We start from the raw sequence: 17,621 nt of genomic DNA, 5'->3' as shown, positions 1-17,621 counted from the left end.
GTGTTTTTTATACAAATGGCCTATTTTATGTATTTAATTATTATGTGCTGTGACTCTTTTCATTATCTTGACCAAGTTATTTATTTCTGTTGTGTAGAAAAGCTTACAAATCCTGTCATACAAACATAAGACATATGCAAGTACAAATCATATGTAAAGCTGAAAGTTTCCTGTCTGTATAAATATGTGTAAGATGGGATAAACCTAATTTGTAGCTACAATTCTAGAAAATAATGTTGTATAGTGATCTATGCATTTGCAGCTCCCCTCTGAAAATTGAAAAGTGTAATCCTTGCCCAGCCCAGTAGAGTAACAAGCTAAATTAAAGCTACGGAAGTATTTTTATATTAGGGGAAGTACATGTAATTTCATGGAATGGCTTTATTGCTAGTTAACTGGTTGGTGAAGCAAACAGTAATAGAATTATGCTTTAATTTTCACAAAAATTACAAATAAAATGGCCCCTGTCTACAAAGAAAGTGCAAAGCCTAACTGTGGATCATTATTGTTGATGCCCTCTATTTTATTTGAATCTAGGCCTGCACTTGTTATGTAGTTTCATCTATGGATTAAATGTGAATGTATTAATTGAATATATATGTTCGAACTACATTTGTAAAGTAACTGCCTCAGTTGTCAGATAAATGTAGTGGACAGAAGGTAGGCCAACATTTCCCTCTGAAATATAGAGGAAGGCTATAAATAAGGCTAAAGTGTAAAATCTGGTTGCGCATGCGCGGAAAAAAAAGAAGAAAAAAAAAAATCCCCGGAAGAGCGCGTCATCTTCCGCTTCTGCATCTGACGTGTCGAAAACAGTTTCACACTGGTGGTGGATTTTTTTTTCTCGGTGGGGGATTTATTATCTATTGAAGTATTATCTGGTAAGATTTGATAGCTTGAAGAGTGGACACTAGTACTGTAAAGGTTCACACGGCCATTCATTGATCTCACTTTTCTCCGTGTGTGTTCTCTTGAAGTCTAGATTCCTGGTGGCAAGATGCTAGATTTCTTCACCATCTTCAGCAAAGGGGGGATAGTGTTGTGGTGTTTTCAGGGAGCCGGCGTCACTGAATCCTTCACTGGGCCTGTCAACGCTTTGATCCGCTCCGTGATCCTTCAGGTCAGGACATTATGACGAGTCCAAAACCCCCTGTGACACCTGTGTTTGTCTAATTCTCGGTATGGTTTGGACTGCTAATGCTAACGCTAGCAAACGTTAGCTCATTGCGTAACGTTAGTGTACTACACATACTACACAAGCGACTTTTGAGGTATGAATAGCCCAAAAAAAATGCACCTAATTACTAATGGTAAGCTGACTTTGAATTTAATGTGACTTCTTTAACGTTGTTAGGGACACACAGGAGGCTAGCTTTAGAAGCAACGTGCCTTTAGCTCTTGTTGACATGTCAACGCTGTTTGTGACGTTACAGGAGCGAAGTGGGAACAATTCATACACTCACGAGGCCCTGAGTCTTAAATACAAACTCGACAATGAGTTTGAGTTGATTTATGTGGTAAGTCCCTCAACTGCACACTAAATCCATCACAATCAAAGTGTCACCCAGGTGGACACTGCACATCTTCTACTCACATAATGTCAACTCATGTTGAAGATCACATCATCTCTTGTCCCTGTCTCTGTCTGTGTCCCTGTCTCTATCTGTGTCTGTGTCTCTGTCTGTGTCCCTGTCTGTGTCCCTATCTCTGTCTGTGTCTAGGTGGGTTTTCAAAAGATCCTGACGCTGACGTATGTGGACAAGTTCATAGATGACGTTCAGCTCCATTTTAGGGATCGTTATAAGAATGAGCTGGAGCAAAAGGGCGCTCTGAAGCTGCTCAACAACAACTATGAATTCGAGGATGACTTCAAGATGCTTCTTAGGTAAACACAGCCAGTCTGACTTATGGAGGTGAACTGTTATAATGAAGAGCAGCACAACTGGTGTCATAATGTGTATTCCATATTAAAAAAAAGCTGTGAGTGTCAAAAGAGTATTTCAGCCACATTTATAGATGTATCATCAACCAACCTCATCTGCCCTGCACATGCTGATGTATATCAAATGTTTACCACAAGGGAGGCGGAGGACAGCAGCAAAGCTAAAAGCCCCGGCCACATGCGGACCTTTAAAGAGTCTGAGAAATCCCAAAAAACTGTGAAGTCGATGATCGAAACAAAGGGTGGGGACAAAACCAAGGAACGGAGTGGCAAGAAGAATAAAAATACCAAAAAGGAGGGTGAGTGCTGTTGCTGGTGGTAGTGGTTCTAAAATATTTCATTCTAAATTGCTAGTGTAACGTAATTTCAACCCTGATTTGATTTTATATTCCTGTCTTTTCCAGCTCCTGCAGCTGAGCCTGTCAAAGCAGATCAAGGCAAGACCTCATCCTCTGGGCAGAAGATGGTTGAGAATGGTAACCAGGGCTTGACTGCTGACGAGATTGTGCAGAAGAATATAGAGGAATTCGTTCGCAAGCGCCTGGTGAGACCTACTGAAAAACCCAGGTAGGAGAAAATACACTCATGAATGTATTGCCTAAGTTTAAACAACATTAAAGACATGATCTGATGTGTTGAGAATGAATGCAGGTTAGATTGGTTTGATTGTCCTAATCACAGTCAAAACCATGGTTCTAATAGTTATACATGTTTCTTACAGACATACTTTATTTTGGAAAGCTAAGAGGTTTTGTCTCCTAGTTTAACGTATGCCTAATTGCTTAATTCCGATATTCTGTCATCCGACTCACAGTAAGTCCCCGAAGCCTCAGAAGCCTAAGGAGAAACAAAAGCGTGTTTGGGACATGGGTGGTAGCAGGTCCGAGAAACTGGACTACAGTGGAAGGAATGGAGATGGTTCCCCCAATGGTGGCGAACAGAATCCAGAAGGACAAATTGACCTGGTATGTACCCCCTGCACTCCGCCATTCCTTCTTCTTCTTTTCTAATAAAGAGACATCGGTGATAGTCACAGTAATAATGTTTAAAAGAAAGGGTCTGTTGCCAAGTTCTCAACGTCCTGGATGTGTTTCAGGGGATGCAGCTAAGCTCCATGAAGGGTGACCTGCTGTATGTGGACTATGAGTCCAGTAAGGAAGAGGAGCTGGAGATGGAGGAGGAAGAGGAAGAGGAAGAGGAGAGGGTGGTTGTCAATGAAACAACCAAGACAATGTAAGCAAGTGTTTGTTTAATGTTTGGAGGATGGTTTAAAGGGGATATTATTATATATTTCTGCTATTTCTTTACTGTGCATCGTGAACAATTTCCCACCTTTGTTTGTTGAGTTCAGCTCCAAAAAGGGTGGCAGTTTTGGGGGCATGTTTGGGATGCTGAAGGGCCTGGTGGGGTCCAAGAGCCTGACCCGGGAGGACATGGAGTCAGTACTGGATAAGATGAGGGACCACCTCATCGGTATGTCATCGTGTCTCCTTCTTACTCTCCTACTTGATTTTCTGCAACATTTAAAAGTGCACTGTCTGCCATTCACTCTCTGCTCCTCTATGATCCTACAGCAAAGAATGTAGCAGCCGAAATTGCCTCCCAGCTCTGTGACTCTGTTGCCAAAAAACTGGAAGGCAAAGTCATGGGCACATTCACCAGTAAGTAAACTTTCACAGCTATTTAACACACAGACAACAAATTATTTTCCATTGGTGTAAGGATTAGTTACAACGTGCATCTTCTCTCCATTTACTTCTCCTTCTCTGAGAGCACACGTTTACATGCTGGGAAAAGTAATGTCATTGCAGTAGCATTCCCCAAGATTGTCTGTATTATTACCGCAGTAAATTGATTACTGTAGGATCTTCCTCTCAGTTTTTACACACAGGATCCAAGCAATCCGACACAGTTTTGTACAAGCACTTAGAAACATCCAACAAAGGGGATAAGTGTTTTATTGAACTGGCTTGTTGCAACTTGTCATCTGTTTACAGTTTGCCACGCATATAAATAACATCAATATTCTCAACGTCAGCTCATGATTTTCATAATCACAAGCAGCACCTTGAAATGTACTTTCATTATCATTTTTTTAATATTGAGGTATAAACTTTATTGTTTTGAAAATATACATAGCATAACATTGTCTTAGCAGGTGTATGGCAGTGTTGTGAACTAAATATTGTTTTGTTTATTATTATATATTAATGATACAAATCTGAGATAGAACGAGCCAATGGGATGACCCTTTTCCTCGCACTCTCACACTAGTCCAAAGGCATATTATAATAACTATATAACATTGTATATAAGAATATTTTGTGTCAGTTAATAGCAGTATAGTAGAATAATCCTAAAACAACTTTGTGTGTGTGTGTTTGTAGCTGTGGCCTCAACAGTAAAGCTGGCCCTGCAAGACTCACTGGTGCAGATCCTGCAGCCCAAGAGAAGGGTGGATATTCTGAGAGACGTCATGGAGGCGCAGAGCCAGCGAAGGCCTTTTGTCATTACTTTTTGTGGTGTCAATGGAGTTGGAAAGTCCACCAACCTGGCCAAAGTGAGTTGTCTCTTTTTAAATGGGTGATGACATGTACCCCAAATTTACGATTTTGGTAAATTTCCCACGCCAGCAAGTTTACCCATGCGGCTTTACTGTGTGGGTTTGGGCCCTTTTTTTTGAGTTTGTGGTCATGGGAATTCACACTGGGGTTCTCTGTGTTTAAAATGTCTACGGTGAAGGCATTTAGAGTATACTTCAAATTACATTTAAATTATTGAGTAAGCACATATTTTAAACTTCTTTATTTGACAATTAAGCCTATATAGCTAAACCAGTGGTCCTTTACATCAGCACTTGACCTAAATTTAGCTAAAAAAACAGCTTACGATTACCCAGCCCAAAGTACTGAAATGTTACACCCTGTCTGGTTTGTGTCTTGACAAAGGGTTACAAAATTCCAATTAAATGGCAGAAATACTTAATATAATCAGTGTAAACACAGTAGATAACCCATAATATACTATTATAGTGTTTAATTGATCAACTTAAATTTTTTTTTTATCAAGGCCTAGTTGTCAAATGTCTGAGCTGATGTCAGGGTAGAGCCACACAGACAAAATTAATATTGAAGGGCAACCTTCTAAAACTTCTCTCTGCCTTGTTTCAGATCTCCTTCTGGCTGATAGAGAATGGTTTCACTGTGCTGATCGCAGCCTGTGACACGTTTCGTGCCGGGGCAGTGGAGCAGCTCCGCACACATCAGCGCCGCCTGAACTCGCTGCATCCTCCAGAGCAGCATGGAGGACGGCCGGTAGTCCAGCTCTATGAGAAGGGCTACGGGAAGGATGCTGCTGGAATTGCCATGGAGGCCATTGCCTATGGTATGTTGAGTAACTATTAACTAATAGAATTTGTAGAGAGCGTGAAGTTAGATTACTAGGACAATGTAAATCTGTGGTTCATTGTTGATTCTTGTGTGTACTGTACCTCATTTGTAAAGAAGAGGTGTAGGGGTGGAGATAAGGTTTCCATATACGACTAATATCACATGTATGGTAAAGTCATATGTACACCTTCTGTGTCTCGTCCCTTCAGCCCGCAACCAGGTCTTTGATGTGGTGCTGGTGGACACTGCTGGGCGTATGCAGGACAACGCCCCCCTAATGACAGCCCTGGCCAAACTTATTGCGGTCAACATGCCCGACTTAGTGCTGTTTGTTGGAGAAGCTCTGGTGGGCAATGAGGCTGTTGACCAGCTGGTAAGACCACTGATAAATTCACACTTTTCGCTCAGATACACCATGCACGAAGAAATGTAACTGACCACTCACACTGAGGAACTCATTGTTAAAATGTATGTTCATATCCTAATCCTTACCCTTAATTCAGATGAAACATTGGCGTCATTCCATTATATGTAATGATGTGATCAGCTGCTAGAACTTGGTAGTGACTGAGGCAGGGATTTATGGTTTTGGAGCTTAAAAGACCAGTGGTGGTGTCCTTCACTCCACCCTCCCATTCCAAGTGTGAAGGAAAAACGTAAGTTGTCCACGAAAAATGTCAATGGCCATATCCAGAGCCAGTGCTTGGTTTGTCAATTTTGGGCTACTGTAGAAACATGGTTCAACATGGCGGCCTCCATAGCAGGCAACCCATGGCATGTGTAGATATAAAAGAGGGGAAAAAAGAATAATGCTTCTTATTTCAAGGTGATTATAGACTTAATGAAAACATACATGTTCTATTTCAGCCAATAGAATAGATCCTCCTAAATGTTAGAAACTGGACCTTTAAGCTTTATTGACCTGGAAAGCAGCATGTGCATTGCCCTCTGTCTTTATGTTAGATTGAGATTAATGCACAGGCCAGAGTTCAGATCACCCTTCATTAACAGTAAGGACTAAGTCAGAAAATACCCTGGAATAAAATTGATTTGTTATTCTTTAACTCTCCAGCAGGGGTCAGTATTGCTCCGGTGATCTGCTGTCTCGTTGAATAGTCATCATAATTGTACAGATGTGTGTTTGTGTGTTTTCTCCTCAGCCCTGTAAATAATGAGATGGAAAGACGGTGCTATACATATTAACTCGGTTGTCATCGGTTTCCACAGGAATGACTCAGCTTTCCTTTCCTTGTGTCCTTTAGGTAAAGTTCAACCAGGCTCTGGCAGACCACTCCATGTCTGACAGGCCTCGCCTCATTGATGGAATTGTTCTCACTAAGTTTGACACTATAGATGACAAGGTATTTTAATGTTTTGATGATGTTTCTATCTAGCTTAAATCATGTTCCGTGGCCTCTAATTGATCATTTAATTGTAATTAATGATTTGTCTGTGGCTCTTTTAATGACTTACGGATCAAAATTGATAGCATCAATCCTTCCTTCTCTCACAGGTCGGTGCTGCCATCTCCATGACTTACATCACTGGCCAGCCTATTGTGTTTGTGGGCACAGGGCAGACCTACAACGACCTGCGAAGCCTCAACGCCCGCGCCGTGGTCAGTGCCCTGATGAAGGCTTAACTGGCTGCATGTTCTGCTGTCTATTCATCGTCGCAATGAAGCCAACAATACCTTTGCCACGCTGCCGTGAGATGTTCCAGCCCTGCTACCTTTGTGTATCTCATCCTCCTGTCCTGCCCTCTGTACTTTGCGTTAAATGAAGAACTCATGTCATGCACAGGAATTCATTCTCCCAGTAAAGGACAAGTGTGACAGAACATTTTGCAACAAAGCCAGAGGGGCCTCCCTTTGCATCAGTTCTAAATCTTTGGGCCTACATTTAAAAAGTACCTCAGATCAGAGTTTTGAAACAATGCAGTCACATCCAAATGACATTTTAGCAGACTAAATGGACCTAGGCTGTAAATGTCATCAGTTTACTGGTTTACACAGTAAAGACAAAAAAAAAAATAATCCCCCTACCTGGCATTTTGTCAGTCAGTTTTCCCCTCTTCATGTAAATGAGGCCAGGTCGTGAAGGCTTGCTGAATTTGACATTTCAGCAGCTGCCTGTGCCTGAGGAAAGCTTAGTGACCATAGTGCCTATCGTCTCCTGGTTTCTTAGTTAACACTTTCACTACCTGGGTGGTTATCTATCAAGAGAACCATGGCAGTTCGGGTCAGGGTCCCACCAGTGTTGAGAAGCAGTCTGAATCTGTTATTTCTAATTGTTCATTAAGTTGGCATGGATATCAGCACGTATGGAGTTAAAAGATGTTACTCCCCTGTCAAAAATGGAGAAAGAAATCATGTAGTAGTGAAGATGAGGCTTAATCAAGATTGGCTCTTTTGTTAAATGGGGCAGTTCATCAACATCTCCCAAACAACTATGGTACGCTATTTCTGGTTGGATTGTTCAAAGTCATCTCCAAGAGCTCCTTGCCTACCTAACACACACACAGTTAACACATTTTCATTACAAAATGGAGACTTTGATTCCTGAGTTTATAGTTGATGAAAAATGGAAAGATATTTTTTAAATTAATTTGTTTGGTTCTTACAGGTTGCCTGTAGATTTTCAGACTGCACCTTCTGTGTGGTCAGGTGAAGTTCTTCGGCCCTTTTTATTTATGTTTTCCCCTCTGATTTTCTCTTCATTTGTAAGAAGAAATATAAGTCTTAAGTATCTCTAGCCCCCTTTAATTTGTGGTAGTGCAATATGAGAGAATCAAGAGTTATACATAAGATTTGAGCTAATTTATGATGTAAACATTTCTAAATAAAGCTGCTATATGCAATGACAGCCTGGAACTCGTTCTGTCATATGTTGTAGTTCCAGTATGTACATTATGAGACATACAAAAATGACAGGACAAATGGGATACCAAAAGCTTTATTTTGAAAATAGTACTTATAAATACTATGTCAGAAAACACATGCAAGTTTTAAAAATACAAAAAAGGCTTACAAAGAACATTTACAGCACAGGAGTGGCAAAGTGATTGCTACCAGCTGGGAGCCTCTCTGCTATGAAAACATCTTCTGAACTTCTGAGGACAGAATCATAATGTGTTTGCAAACCAAGTAACATCTAATGTCAGAGAGAATTATCCCCATTCCCCACCCAGTAGTGTGCAAATCAAGTTTTCCTGGTTTCACGGTTCGGCGTGATGGATACAATCCTTAAGTGATGTGCGTTATAGCTTGCACCCAGAGCTTCTCTTACAGGACAGGTGGGTCAAGCTGATTAAAGTCCAAATCCAAACAGTGAATCAATGCAGCACAGTCAGCTTCTGCCAGCGGATTCAGATCTATCATTTGTCATGTTGAAGTGAGAACATACCATTTGGTCTTCTGTGTAACACTTTTTTTCTACTGTAACTTGCCAAATGTTGAGCAGCATTGCAACACAGTACGGTGGGACTGTGAGGTTGGGTATTGGTGTTGACAGTTACTTAAAATGTCTCCCTTCCCTTTTAAACTAGAAAAAATAAAGGAAAATAATGGACACCTGTAAAATACTGACAACAGCTTTTCCCGTTGCCCATAGTGTTCCTGGATTCCTAAATTCATTGATTCAAAAATCAGATTTGAGTACTACTCAAAAGTAGACTGATCTCTCGACGGAGCTGTGGAGGAAAAATGACTGATACTGATCCCGACTGTGTGCCTGTCAAGAATGATAGTCTGGGGTAAAAAGAGAAGGAAGGGACTTAAATGAACGGTTGAGAAACAAAGAGCATCAACTGAAATGTTGCCACTGACTGTCATGCATGCAATACTGCAAAGTCAGTTGTATCTTTGTGTAAAGGAATACCAGCAGGTCTTTTTGATACTGAAAATCAAGAACTGACTTGAGTTTTCTATCTACCAGCATGCAGTAAGAAAACAAAGAGTCCTGGACAGTGCTTTATTGTATTATTCTGGAAATGTCTCTTGCAAGTGGCCACTGCCTGAAGTCAAAGAGAGAGAGCATTCAGTCCTAACCTTGAAGGAGGCTTTTCTGTGTGTTAAAGCCGTTCTGCTGTTCCTCCCCATTTGGTGAGGGAGGTCCTGTAGGTAACGATAAAAAAAAGACAATTAGAAATGCAGCCAACTCATATTCCGAAGAACAATTCCAATTTTCTTTTTCAAGAGAGACGCTGACAGAAAACTTAAGAGTACTGATAACAATGTATGGCCTAAATCAAATCTGCACCATGGCAGGTGAACTTAGCCTCTGCTTCCAGGCTAGTGTTAATGCTTAAACTCTAGTTCAGCCCGTGTTATGATATATCCTCCAGGCTGCTTTTCTTAGTTCCCTTTGTGAAATACACTAAAATGTCACATGCTATTTATTAATAGTTTTTAATAAAAACCAAAGAGAACCAAGAGTATAAGATGAACACAGTGATATATACAAGAAGAAAACAGATCCTTTAGCTTCATTTATCAAACACAAGTTAACATTATAGTAAATGCACTGCACACTGTTTAACTTGGTGTCTTAGTACCAGTACTATTGGTCTAAGTATTGGTAAATAACATCAAACTATTTTGAACTGGAGAATGCAGCAGAACCTGCTGTGTTGACAGCAGCAGTAACCAAGCATTGAATAATTGACAGAGTGCCCCGTAACACACATTGACCTCACTACAAATTGACAGCACGGTTTGTTGAAAGACTTCCATTGAGCTCACATGCAGAATACATCCTCTACAAATAGGCACACAAATGAACCGTGCCTGACTTTCATCCACCTTACCCCAGTCGTTGGTAGACACGTCGCGGTTGCAGATCTCATTGGCCAGCCTCTCGAAGTACTCAGGCAGGTCGGCATACTCGTCTCCATAGGAGATGACCTTAATGCCCTTGTCCAGCATGTTGTCGCGCAGCTTCTTGAACTCACCCACGTCCTCCCGCCGCACAAGCATGAAGTGTTCCAGGTCTGACTTGTGTTTGACTGCCTCCAAGAAAAGAGCCTGGAAGGTTGTGTCGTCTACCGTGCGCCCACAGCCGAGAAACACAAATGATTTGGTCTCGTACAGCTTCTGGATCTCACGCTGTTGAAACCAGCAGTATATTATTACACATACAACACAAAAGCTACCATTTCAAATGCATCAAAGTGCAGGGACAGAGGCAATTTTGTACTGAAACCTGTACTGTACCATAATATAGTACCATAACATGCTATATTATTTACACTTCAGGCATTTAGAGGAGAATCTTGAGCAGAATAAAGTCCTTAATCAGAAACATAACCAACAATTACTCACCATAACCTCAGTGTTCCTCAGTACATTCTGGTAGCCAGCAGGGTGCAGTACAATACCACTGGGGTTGGTGTAAACACCGTGGATATGCAGAACACTTAACCTCCGTTTCTCCTGAGCCCACTCCAACACCTAGACACACACACACACACACACACAACCACACACTTAACAGTCCATTGCACTCAATCCTGTTCTGGCTGGGCAGGGAGTAAAATCACTGAACAGCAGTTAGAGGATATTAGCCCTGATGGAGACAAGGCATAAATACCAGGACTGAGAGGCAAAGCGACAGGTCTCTCAGAAAACTCTCACCAATTCTTGCAAATTTGTTTTCCATTTAACAAATAATCAAACTAGCTTTAAATCAACTGGGACTAAAATGACCTGATTGAGATTCCTTGGAGAAACAAGACAGAAGTAAAACAAACTTCTTTTTATTTTTAGTGGGAAAACACACACACTTCCCCTTCAGTGAAGTCTTAAGCCAAAAGCAAATATTGTTCAATCTATAAAAATTGACAGCAGCTGAGTAATGGCTGGAACTTTAACCTTCCCCCACCTGTCAAGAGACAAAAGGCTCTTTCAGGACAAAGCATAATCAATTTTACTCCCGAAACCAGCCAACGAGGAACTTCACTCAAAGACAATGTCTTAAGTGTAACTCTGACAGTGCAGTGAGTCATTTCACCCAAACGCTCAGAGGACAAGATACTATTCAGGCTGTTTTACCTGTGAACAACAGAGTTTTAAAACTCAACACAACAGACTGAGTCTGTCCTAACATAAAGTACTTTTAGTACTTCGGTGCATGCTTCAGTGACCTTTGCACTCATTTGAAAAAGCTGACTGGATGTGTCGTGGCAGGAAAGATCAATCAATGCCATAACATAATCCATGCACTGTTTACCTTCTTCTCATCTGTCAGGTCCAAAGACTCCAGCTTGGTGCCTTGGTGAGCTGCATAGATCTCCAACAGGTTGTCAAAGTTAGTAGTGAGGACCAGTGCCCCACTCTCCATTAACTGCAGCACTGAGCGTAGTAGATGTTTCCCTGCATGCTCCATCTTGCACTCCAAGTCGTCAAACACCTCGTACAGACAGTCCTTGAAGAATGTGGATCGCACATTGCCTGTTCTCTATATAAAAAAAATTTAATTAAAATTAAATTAAAAGAGGTACTGCACAATCTTAGTTCTTTATGTACATTTAAACATCAAAATAACTTAACAAAAGTACACTGAATGTACAGGGATACGATTTGGGTATACCTTGACAAAAAAATAGTTTCACAGTACTTTTTCACATGCAAATACAATGACAAGAAGACTTCATACTGTGCATTATTCCCTTGGGACAGAATGCCATATGGACTGTCTACCTACTCATACTTGATGATCAATAGTCAGCAAAGTACCTTTAAACAGTCCTGAATGCAGTATAACAGCTGGAAAGGGAAGTGCAGCAAAAAAAGAGGGAGTACTGAGTATCTAGTGTGCCAAGAGGAAGTACAATTCATGTAAATAAATCTGCTTTATTCAACATAAGTATGGTCGAATTGTAGTAAAACAAAACAAAATTGTAACCCTTTTATAATAGAATAACAATTTACAGTTTCCAAACTAATAATGCTGTATGTTCCGACTAAAGACTGATCCATAAAATAACTTAGGGGGAAATAATTAGAACCACAGAATAACTGCTACCACCAACACTGGAGAAAATTATGAATTAGAGCAACAGTGTGGTGTAATTTCTCCTTAGAACCACAAAAGTTGGTACAATTTATGTTTTTCTTTTTGTTAATGTCATAATACTAGAGTATGCATAGTTATATAACCCAATTGGCCTTCTTATTTAGAGAAGCATAAGTGATGTGCGCCTATGCATACTTACGATGCTTAACCAGGAGCTTAGACCCAAATCTGATTGCTAACTACACACATAGTAATGTCCTCCAGGCCTTAGACATGACAGAAAGTGTTTTTATTTACTTTGGTTACACATGCTTTCAGCGAGACTTCCCCTTGGCACTGCTCTTCGCAGGACTGGCATCCTAAGTGCTCCAACTTACTCTCAAGTGAGACTTCAGGGGTGTGTCAAGTGTGCACCAGTTTTCAAAATATCTCCTCAACTGCAACTTTGTTCTGTATCACTATCACCCTAGCAACTCACATTCAATCTGAGTCTGCTAAGAGATTATGGGCTGTGAATACACATCTCACTTAATCTCACCCTTACCTGGCAGAGCCTGTTGTAAAATAAAAATTAAAAAAAGAGAAGCAGGAAGAGCCGGGCAGCTAAGAATAGCAAAGAGTAGTACAGAGATGCAGTGACCAAGGTGATACTAGCACAGGAAAATGCTCCGCCGCCTTCAAGAGATTACAGCTCTAATGGGCTAAGCAGCGGGAGTCCTTTTTACAGGAAGAAGCTCATTATCCACATCCAGTGTCTACAGCACCAACCCTGATCACTGTGTCCTTGGACTGTCTCAGGACTTATGTAATAACCAAATGATGTGCAAGTAAACAACTCTAAATACCGGTATTCATTCTAAAGTAATAGATTATTTTTCATAAATATATTTTGTTCAAACTTTTATGTTAGCTCAGGACACCGTAGGGCTTCTGCGGACATGCATACAGTTCAAAAATAGAAATACGTAGCAGAATAAACAGATGAAGACCTTTCACAGTTTGGTTTCTACTAGAGAATTCCTATAATACAGTGACACAAAGAATCACGGGCAGCTTTGGTTGGTGGTGGTTTTCTTTGGCAACAAGGTATGTAGAGGGCTTCATCATTTACAAATATCAGATTATCACCAAAATGACCATCAACAATGATCAAATGCTTCTTCCACTGACCCTGTGGAAAACATTGTTTATACTCATAGCCTGAATTGAGCAAATAAACTAGTCAGCAAAGTTGTAATTAGCCTTGTTTTGCCACGGTCAAAGGTGTGAGAGGATTTACAACAAAAACAGTCTCATTGAGTTTCAACTTCAGATTACCCTCATTACCTGACGCTGTGTGCCTGCAGACCACCATAATCATGCTGATACACAATTCCACGGAAAGTGGGTTAAACTCTCACAGCCCCGAAATTAACTGGAACAACTTCATATGCTTCAGTTTTCTTAGGGAAAACTATGATTCACACTTGAAGAAATTCCTTCTCTTGGGTCAGAGGGAATCAACTCAGGTCTTCTAACGTGCTAAACTGCAGAAACACTGAAAATATTTACAGACTGGTTTTGTGAATGGAATTGCTACACACTTATTTCCTCGACAGTAACTCGCTGTAATGCTGTTTAGGTGGTGCTTTAACCCTGTCTGAATGGAAAATCTGGACTGGGTGGTTGCTGATTCACATTATTCTATGCTTGTTTTTTTTTTCCTCAGCATGCTAGAGCCTGCTGTGTCTGCAGCCAACGGCAGTGGGCTGGTGTCTGCACGACTGTGGATTGAAATAAACACGATGGATAAAGCCATAAAAGCGCTGTTTGTTCCCTTTGTGACAACAGGCAGAGGGCTGAAACAAAGCGTGTTTTATCAATGTCAAAGGTGCGATGAGACATGACTAACACAGGAGGCAAACGGTATTAAGGCTCCCATCTGCCAGCCCTGCTCCAGACTAGATAGGTCCAAAAGGAAGAAAATGGATTTATATTTACATGTACATATATTTAAATGGAAATCTAAAACAGTTTTTATCCATTTCATTTTTTGCAATTAATTTGTAATAATGCAACTGGTTTAGACCTGCAAAGGGGAATCGCTTTTTCCTCAGTCACCAACCGCACCAGTGAGTTTTCCATTATTTTCATTTTGTTTCCCCAAACTTTTTTTTTTAAACTGTTAGTCTGTCTTTCACACTTTTTGTTCCTTTCCTTTCTGCCACCACATACAGACTCTTGTCTACTGTTGATGTAACGTTAGGGAGACACAATGTTTATACAAACATAAAGAACATGAAATAAGAGAAGTCATTTGCAGAGGTATGAATTGAAATTGCTACAGTTTCTTGTTTTACAAAAGAAATCTTATATATAATGTCCTGCTTGTTGAACTTTCTCTTATTTCTCTTTGGGAAACTCATCTGAATTTTGATGCATAAGTTATTACAGACACCAAATGACAAGAACTAAGTGAGCACCAGGCTTAATAATATAAACATTTAAAAATTGCTACTGCTTTACTAATCTTAGTATTATGAAGTTCCTTCCAATGCAGGCTGCTGTTTGCTGATTAAACTGAAACAACCGAAACTGAACCAGCAGCCAGATTACCTAAACTACCCTATAATCGTAGTTTAGTGCATGATCAGAACATCCCCAGTACTCCTTTTTTTGAGGAGAGTTAAAAAAAAACAAAAAAAAACACTAATGTTTCCTACACACTTGCCTGCCTTCATAAGAGTGTTTTTTTCAAGGATCCCTGAAGAAAGAAAGAAAGCACTGGTGCATTCTTCAACACCAATAAATTCAAAAAAATAGCAAACACATTCAGCTTACTGCATGTGGTTGATTCCACATCAACTGATTAATAAGTTTGTGTGTATTTGACAAAATTAATTTCTAAGAAAGAGTGCCACGAACAAGCCTTGTCTCATCAGCTATCGGTATTTTAATGAGATAAGGCAAATATGTCTTATCCCAATCCATGAACGTTGAAACAAAATGTCCCTGGCTGAGGAAAGGACAGTGAGCTGGCAGTCTGTCTGCCATGTGTTTGTACATGTGCAACAGGGTGGTGTAGAAAGGAAAGGCAAGGGAAAAAGGATCAGGCTTACCGGGGAAAGTTTCTGAATGAGGTCATGGGCCACATGAACCAAATTCTTATCTTCCTGCATGTGCTTCTGGAAACGGCGACTCTCCTCCTCCTCTAGTAGGTCAAAGTCATTGGCTGCATCAAGCAAGGCCTGGATGAGGCCTTTCCAGGAGCGGAGCGCAGGGACCTGAGGGGCCACTGCAGAGCTTACCCCTGTGCCAATCACCAGGACAAGCTCGGGGGCTCGCTTGGTCTTCAGGCTGGGCAGCAGTTTCCTTTGGGGGGGAGGCAGAGATTGAGTGATGATGGTTTCAAATATGATGCTTCCCAAATCCTTCCAACAGCATGAAGGTTAAACAAATCATTTCAAGCACACTAAACATGCAGTGTGAAACTTAAACCTACCTTTACTTAGGGCTGGCAAAAAAATTAAAATAAACAAACATCATAAACAAAGATTTTAATCAGCCCTGTTGACAGAATTGATGAATGAGTCATGGACAGAGTGTGCAGCTGGTTTTTAAGCAGCACCTGAACATACCTGGGCTTTTTAGCGTTTGAGTCTGCATCCTGAGAATCAGCTGCAGGTCGCTTCTCAGTTTTCACTGCAACAACGGAGGCCATTCAGCTCCTGTAAGAGAAACATGATCAACCACATGTTAACTTTGTTAACGACTCAACCTAACAATAAGCCCCACAATACAACAATCCTGGATACTGAAGGCCTTCATGTGTATGTGTCGCTTGTCTGTCATTTGTGAAGCTTCCCTTATAATTTTGAAATCATGTCATATAGTAAATTATAACTGATATCAATCAATCCAGGTCTGAGTGACATGGCAAAGGACAGTCCATGAAAGGTGCGTCCACCTGTCATGCTTACTACTGTCTTTAACATTTTGCAAGCAGGAAATAATTTATACATTTCCGCCTGATGACATACTGATGTTAGTCATCAGAAACACAGCTTACAGTAACTTGTCAAGGCTGTTAGGGCTTTGTATTGTTCAGGGAAACTCTAACAGACAGCCATTATTTTGTTAAGACAGCTGGTGTTTTCCTCATGTTTTCCTTAACTCCAACATTAAGTCAATGCCCCACCGGTCCAACAAGCCATGTGCACAAAGTTGGCGTTAGTAACGTTATATAACCCAGTCTACGTTTTAATACGAACATTCATTTCTGAAGTGAAAACTAACTTACCTGTCACAGTTTATATTAATATATGCAACGTCCCTCGTGAACAAACCATTACTTACCTTGATAGAGGTAAGTTAAAGTCCAGTGTTTATTTCTGTTCAGGTCGTAATCCTGTTGATTCCAAGTCAGCCAACGTCGTTTCTGTATTAACGTGAACCACGTTAAATAGCTTGGAAAATCGCTTTGAGCTTTTTGATGAGTGTCAATGCTAGCAATGACAACAACGTATGCGTCGGTAACGTTACTGTATCACCAAACAATAGCGGACAACCAAATCCCAACTAACGTTAACTAGCAACTAGCGTTAAGCTAACGTTAGTTTGATTATTGCTTTGAGCTAAGTTAGCTATGTCGAGGTTGTTAAAAGTACGAAACTACCTGCATTTTACTTGTCATTCTGGGGGTGAGGAATAAAAGTGGTATATATATGTTGTTAACCACTCTCTTTAGCTAAAAAATGTCACTTAATTTCCCCCTCCGGGTACCGTTATACACCAGAAATGCTGTGTGCTGTCCCGGCTGCTCTTCCACACATTCTCCGAGAGTGTTTAAGTTCAGTGGAGCTGTTGAAGTCAGCGCCTGTGGTGATGGGTGCCCGGTCTTATGATGCCTTCAAGTACTGTACGAATAACCGGCTTTTCTCTTTGTCTTTGCTTGTTTGGTCCGGCGTGGAAAATGTGTCTTGCAGCATGGCAAAAAATAGACACATCGAAGCGGACTCATTTAGCAGTGAAACGGTATAAGAAAATATGACAGATAGAAACAGGAGCACTACATGTATGAAAAAGTCCGGATTTTCATGTTATTTTCAAGTCACGATTGAGCTGTTTTCAGGACGGTAACGTTAAACCTCATGACATTCTGATGATTTATAAAAAAAAGATGCGTTTTATTATTTATGTGCATATATTCATGTAATTATTATAATCCTTAGTTCTCCATTGCATCACAAAATATATCAACTCCACTTTATTTTTTACTAGAAAACAACAAAGCATTTA

At 40.5% G+C, this 17,621-nt stretch overlaps 2 protein-coding genes across 3 annotated transcripts; one reads left to right on the top strand and one right to left on the bottom strand.

The window, feature by feature from the left end:
• Window positions 1-764: 764 nt before the first annotated feature.
• srpra (SRP receptor subunit alpha) lies at window positions 765-8,195 on the top strand. Of its 2 annotated transcripts, none has more exons than XM_051397615.1 (15): window positions 765-881; window positions 978-1,120; window positions 1,434-1,517; window positions 1,722-1,885; window positions 2,081-2,241; window positions 2,347-2,509; window positions 2,757-2,907; window positions 3,039-3,175; window positions 3,294-3,415; window positions 3,517-3,603; window positions 4,330-4,502; window positions 5,113-5,326; window positions 5,541-5,704; window positions 6,594-6,692; window positions 6,845-8,195. In XM_051397615.1, the coding sequence occupies exons 2-15, from the start codon at window positions 998-1,000 to the stop codon at window positions 6,971-6,973; spliced, it is 1,971 nt and encodes a 656-aa protein (XP_051253575.1). In that variant the 5' UTR covers window positions 765-881; window positions 978-997; the 3' UTR covers window positions 6,974-8,195. The 2 variants fall into 2 exon arrangements, with proteins under 2 accessions (XP_051253575.1, XP_051253576.1); XM_051397616.1 differs by having other exon boundaries at window positions 777-881; window positions 983-1,120.
• Window positions 8,196-8,269: 74 nt separating this feature from the next.
• Window positions 8,270-17,216, bottom strand: fam118b (family with sequence similarity 118 member B). Its single transcript, XM_051397617.1, has 8 exons — window positions 16,680-17,216; window positions 15,962-16,051; window positions 15,443-15,695; window positions 11,559-11,786; window positions 10,652-10,780; window positions 10,138-10,435; window positions 9,380-9,445; window positions 8,270-9,079 (listed from the first exon to the last, which is right to left on the bottom strand). Exons 2-8 carry the CDS (start codon window positions 16,042-16,044, stop codon window positions 9,066-9,068), a joined length of 1,071 nt encoding a protein of 356 aa, XP_051253577.1. The 5' UTR covers window positions 16,045-16,051; window positions 16,680-17,216; the 3' UTR covers window positions 8,270-9,065.
• Window positions 17,217-17,621: the final 405 nt, after the last annotated feature.

The sequence above is a fragment of the Dicentrarchus labrax genome, unplaced genomic scaffold (assembly GCF_905237075.1).
Source record: "Dicentrarchus labrax unplaced genomic scaffold, dlabrax2021, whole genome shotgun sequence".
NCBI lineage: Eukaryota > Metazoa > Chordata > Actinopteri > Moronidae > Dicentrarchus > Dicentrarchus labrax.
This window is presented reverse-complemented; position numbering and strand designations above follow the sequence as displayed.

Bases quoted from the DNA above. Each gene is read 5' to 3' on its own strand.
- srpra (XM_051397615.1), top strand. From the start codon at position 998: ATGCTAGATTTCTTCACCATCTTCAGCAAAGGGGGGATAGTGTTGTGG. The intron at 2,510-2,756 runs GTAGGAGAAAAT...TCCGACTCACAG, and splicing joins AGACCTACTGAAAAACCCAG to TAAGTCCCCGAAGCCTCAGA. The intron at 3,176-3,293 runs GTAAGCAAGTGT...TGTTGAGTTCAG, and splicing joins AATGAAACAACCAAGACAAT to CTCCAAAAAGGGTGGCAGTT.
- fam118b (XM_051397617.1), bottom strand. From the start codon at position 16,044: ATGGCCTCCGTTGTTGCAGTGAAAACTGAGAAGCGACCTGCAGCTGAT. The intron at 15,696-15,961 runs GTATGTTCAGGT...TCCCCCCCAAAG, and splicing joins TCAAACGCTAAAAAGCCCAG to GAAACTGCTGCCCAGCCTGA. The intron at 10,781-11,558 runs GTAAACAGTGCA...GTGTGTGTCTAG, and splicing joins ACCTGACAGATGAGAAGAAG to GTGTTGGAGTGGGCTCAGGA.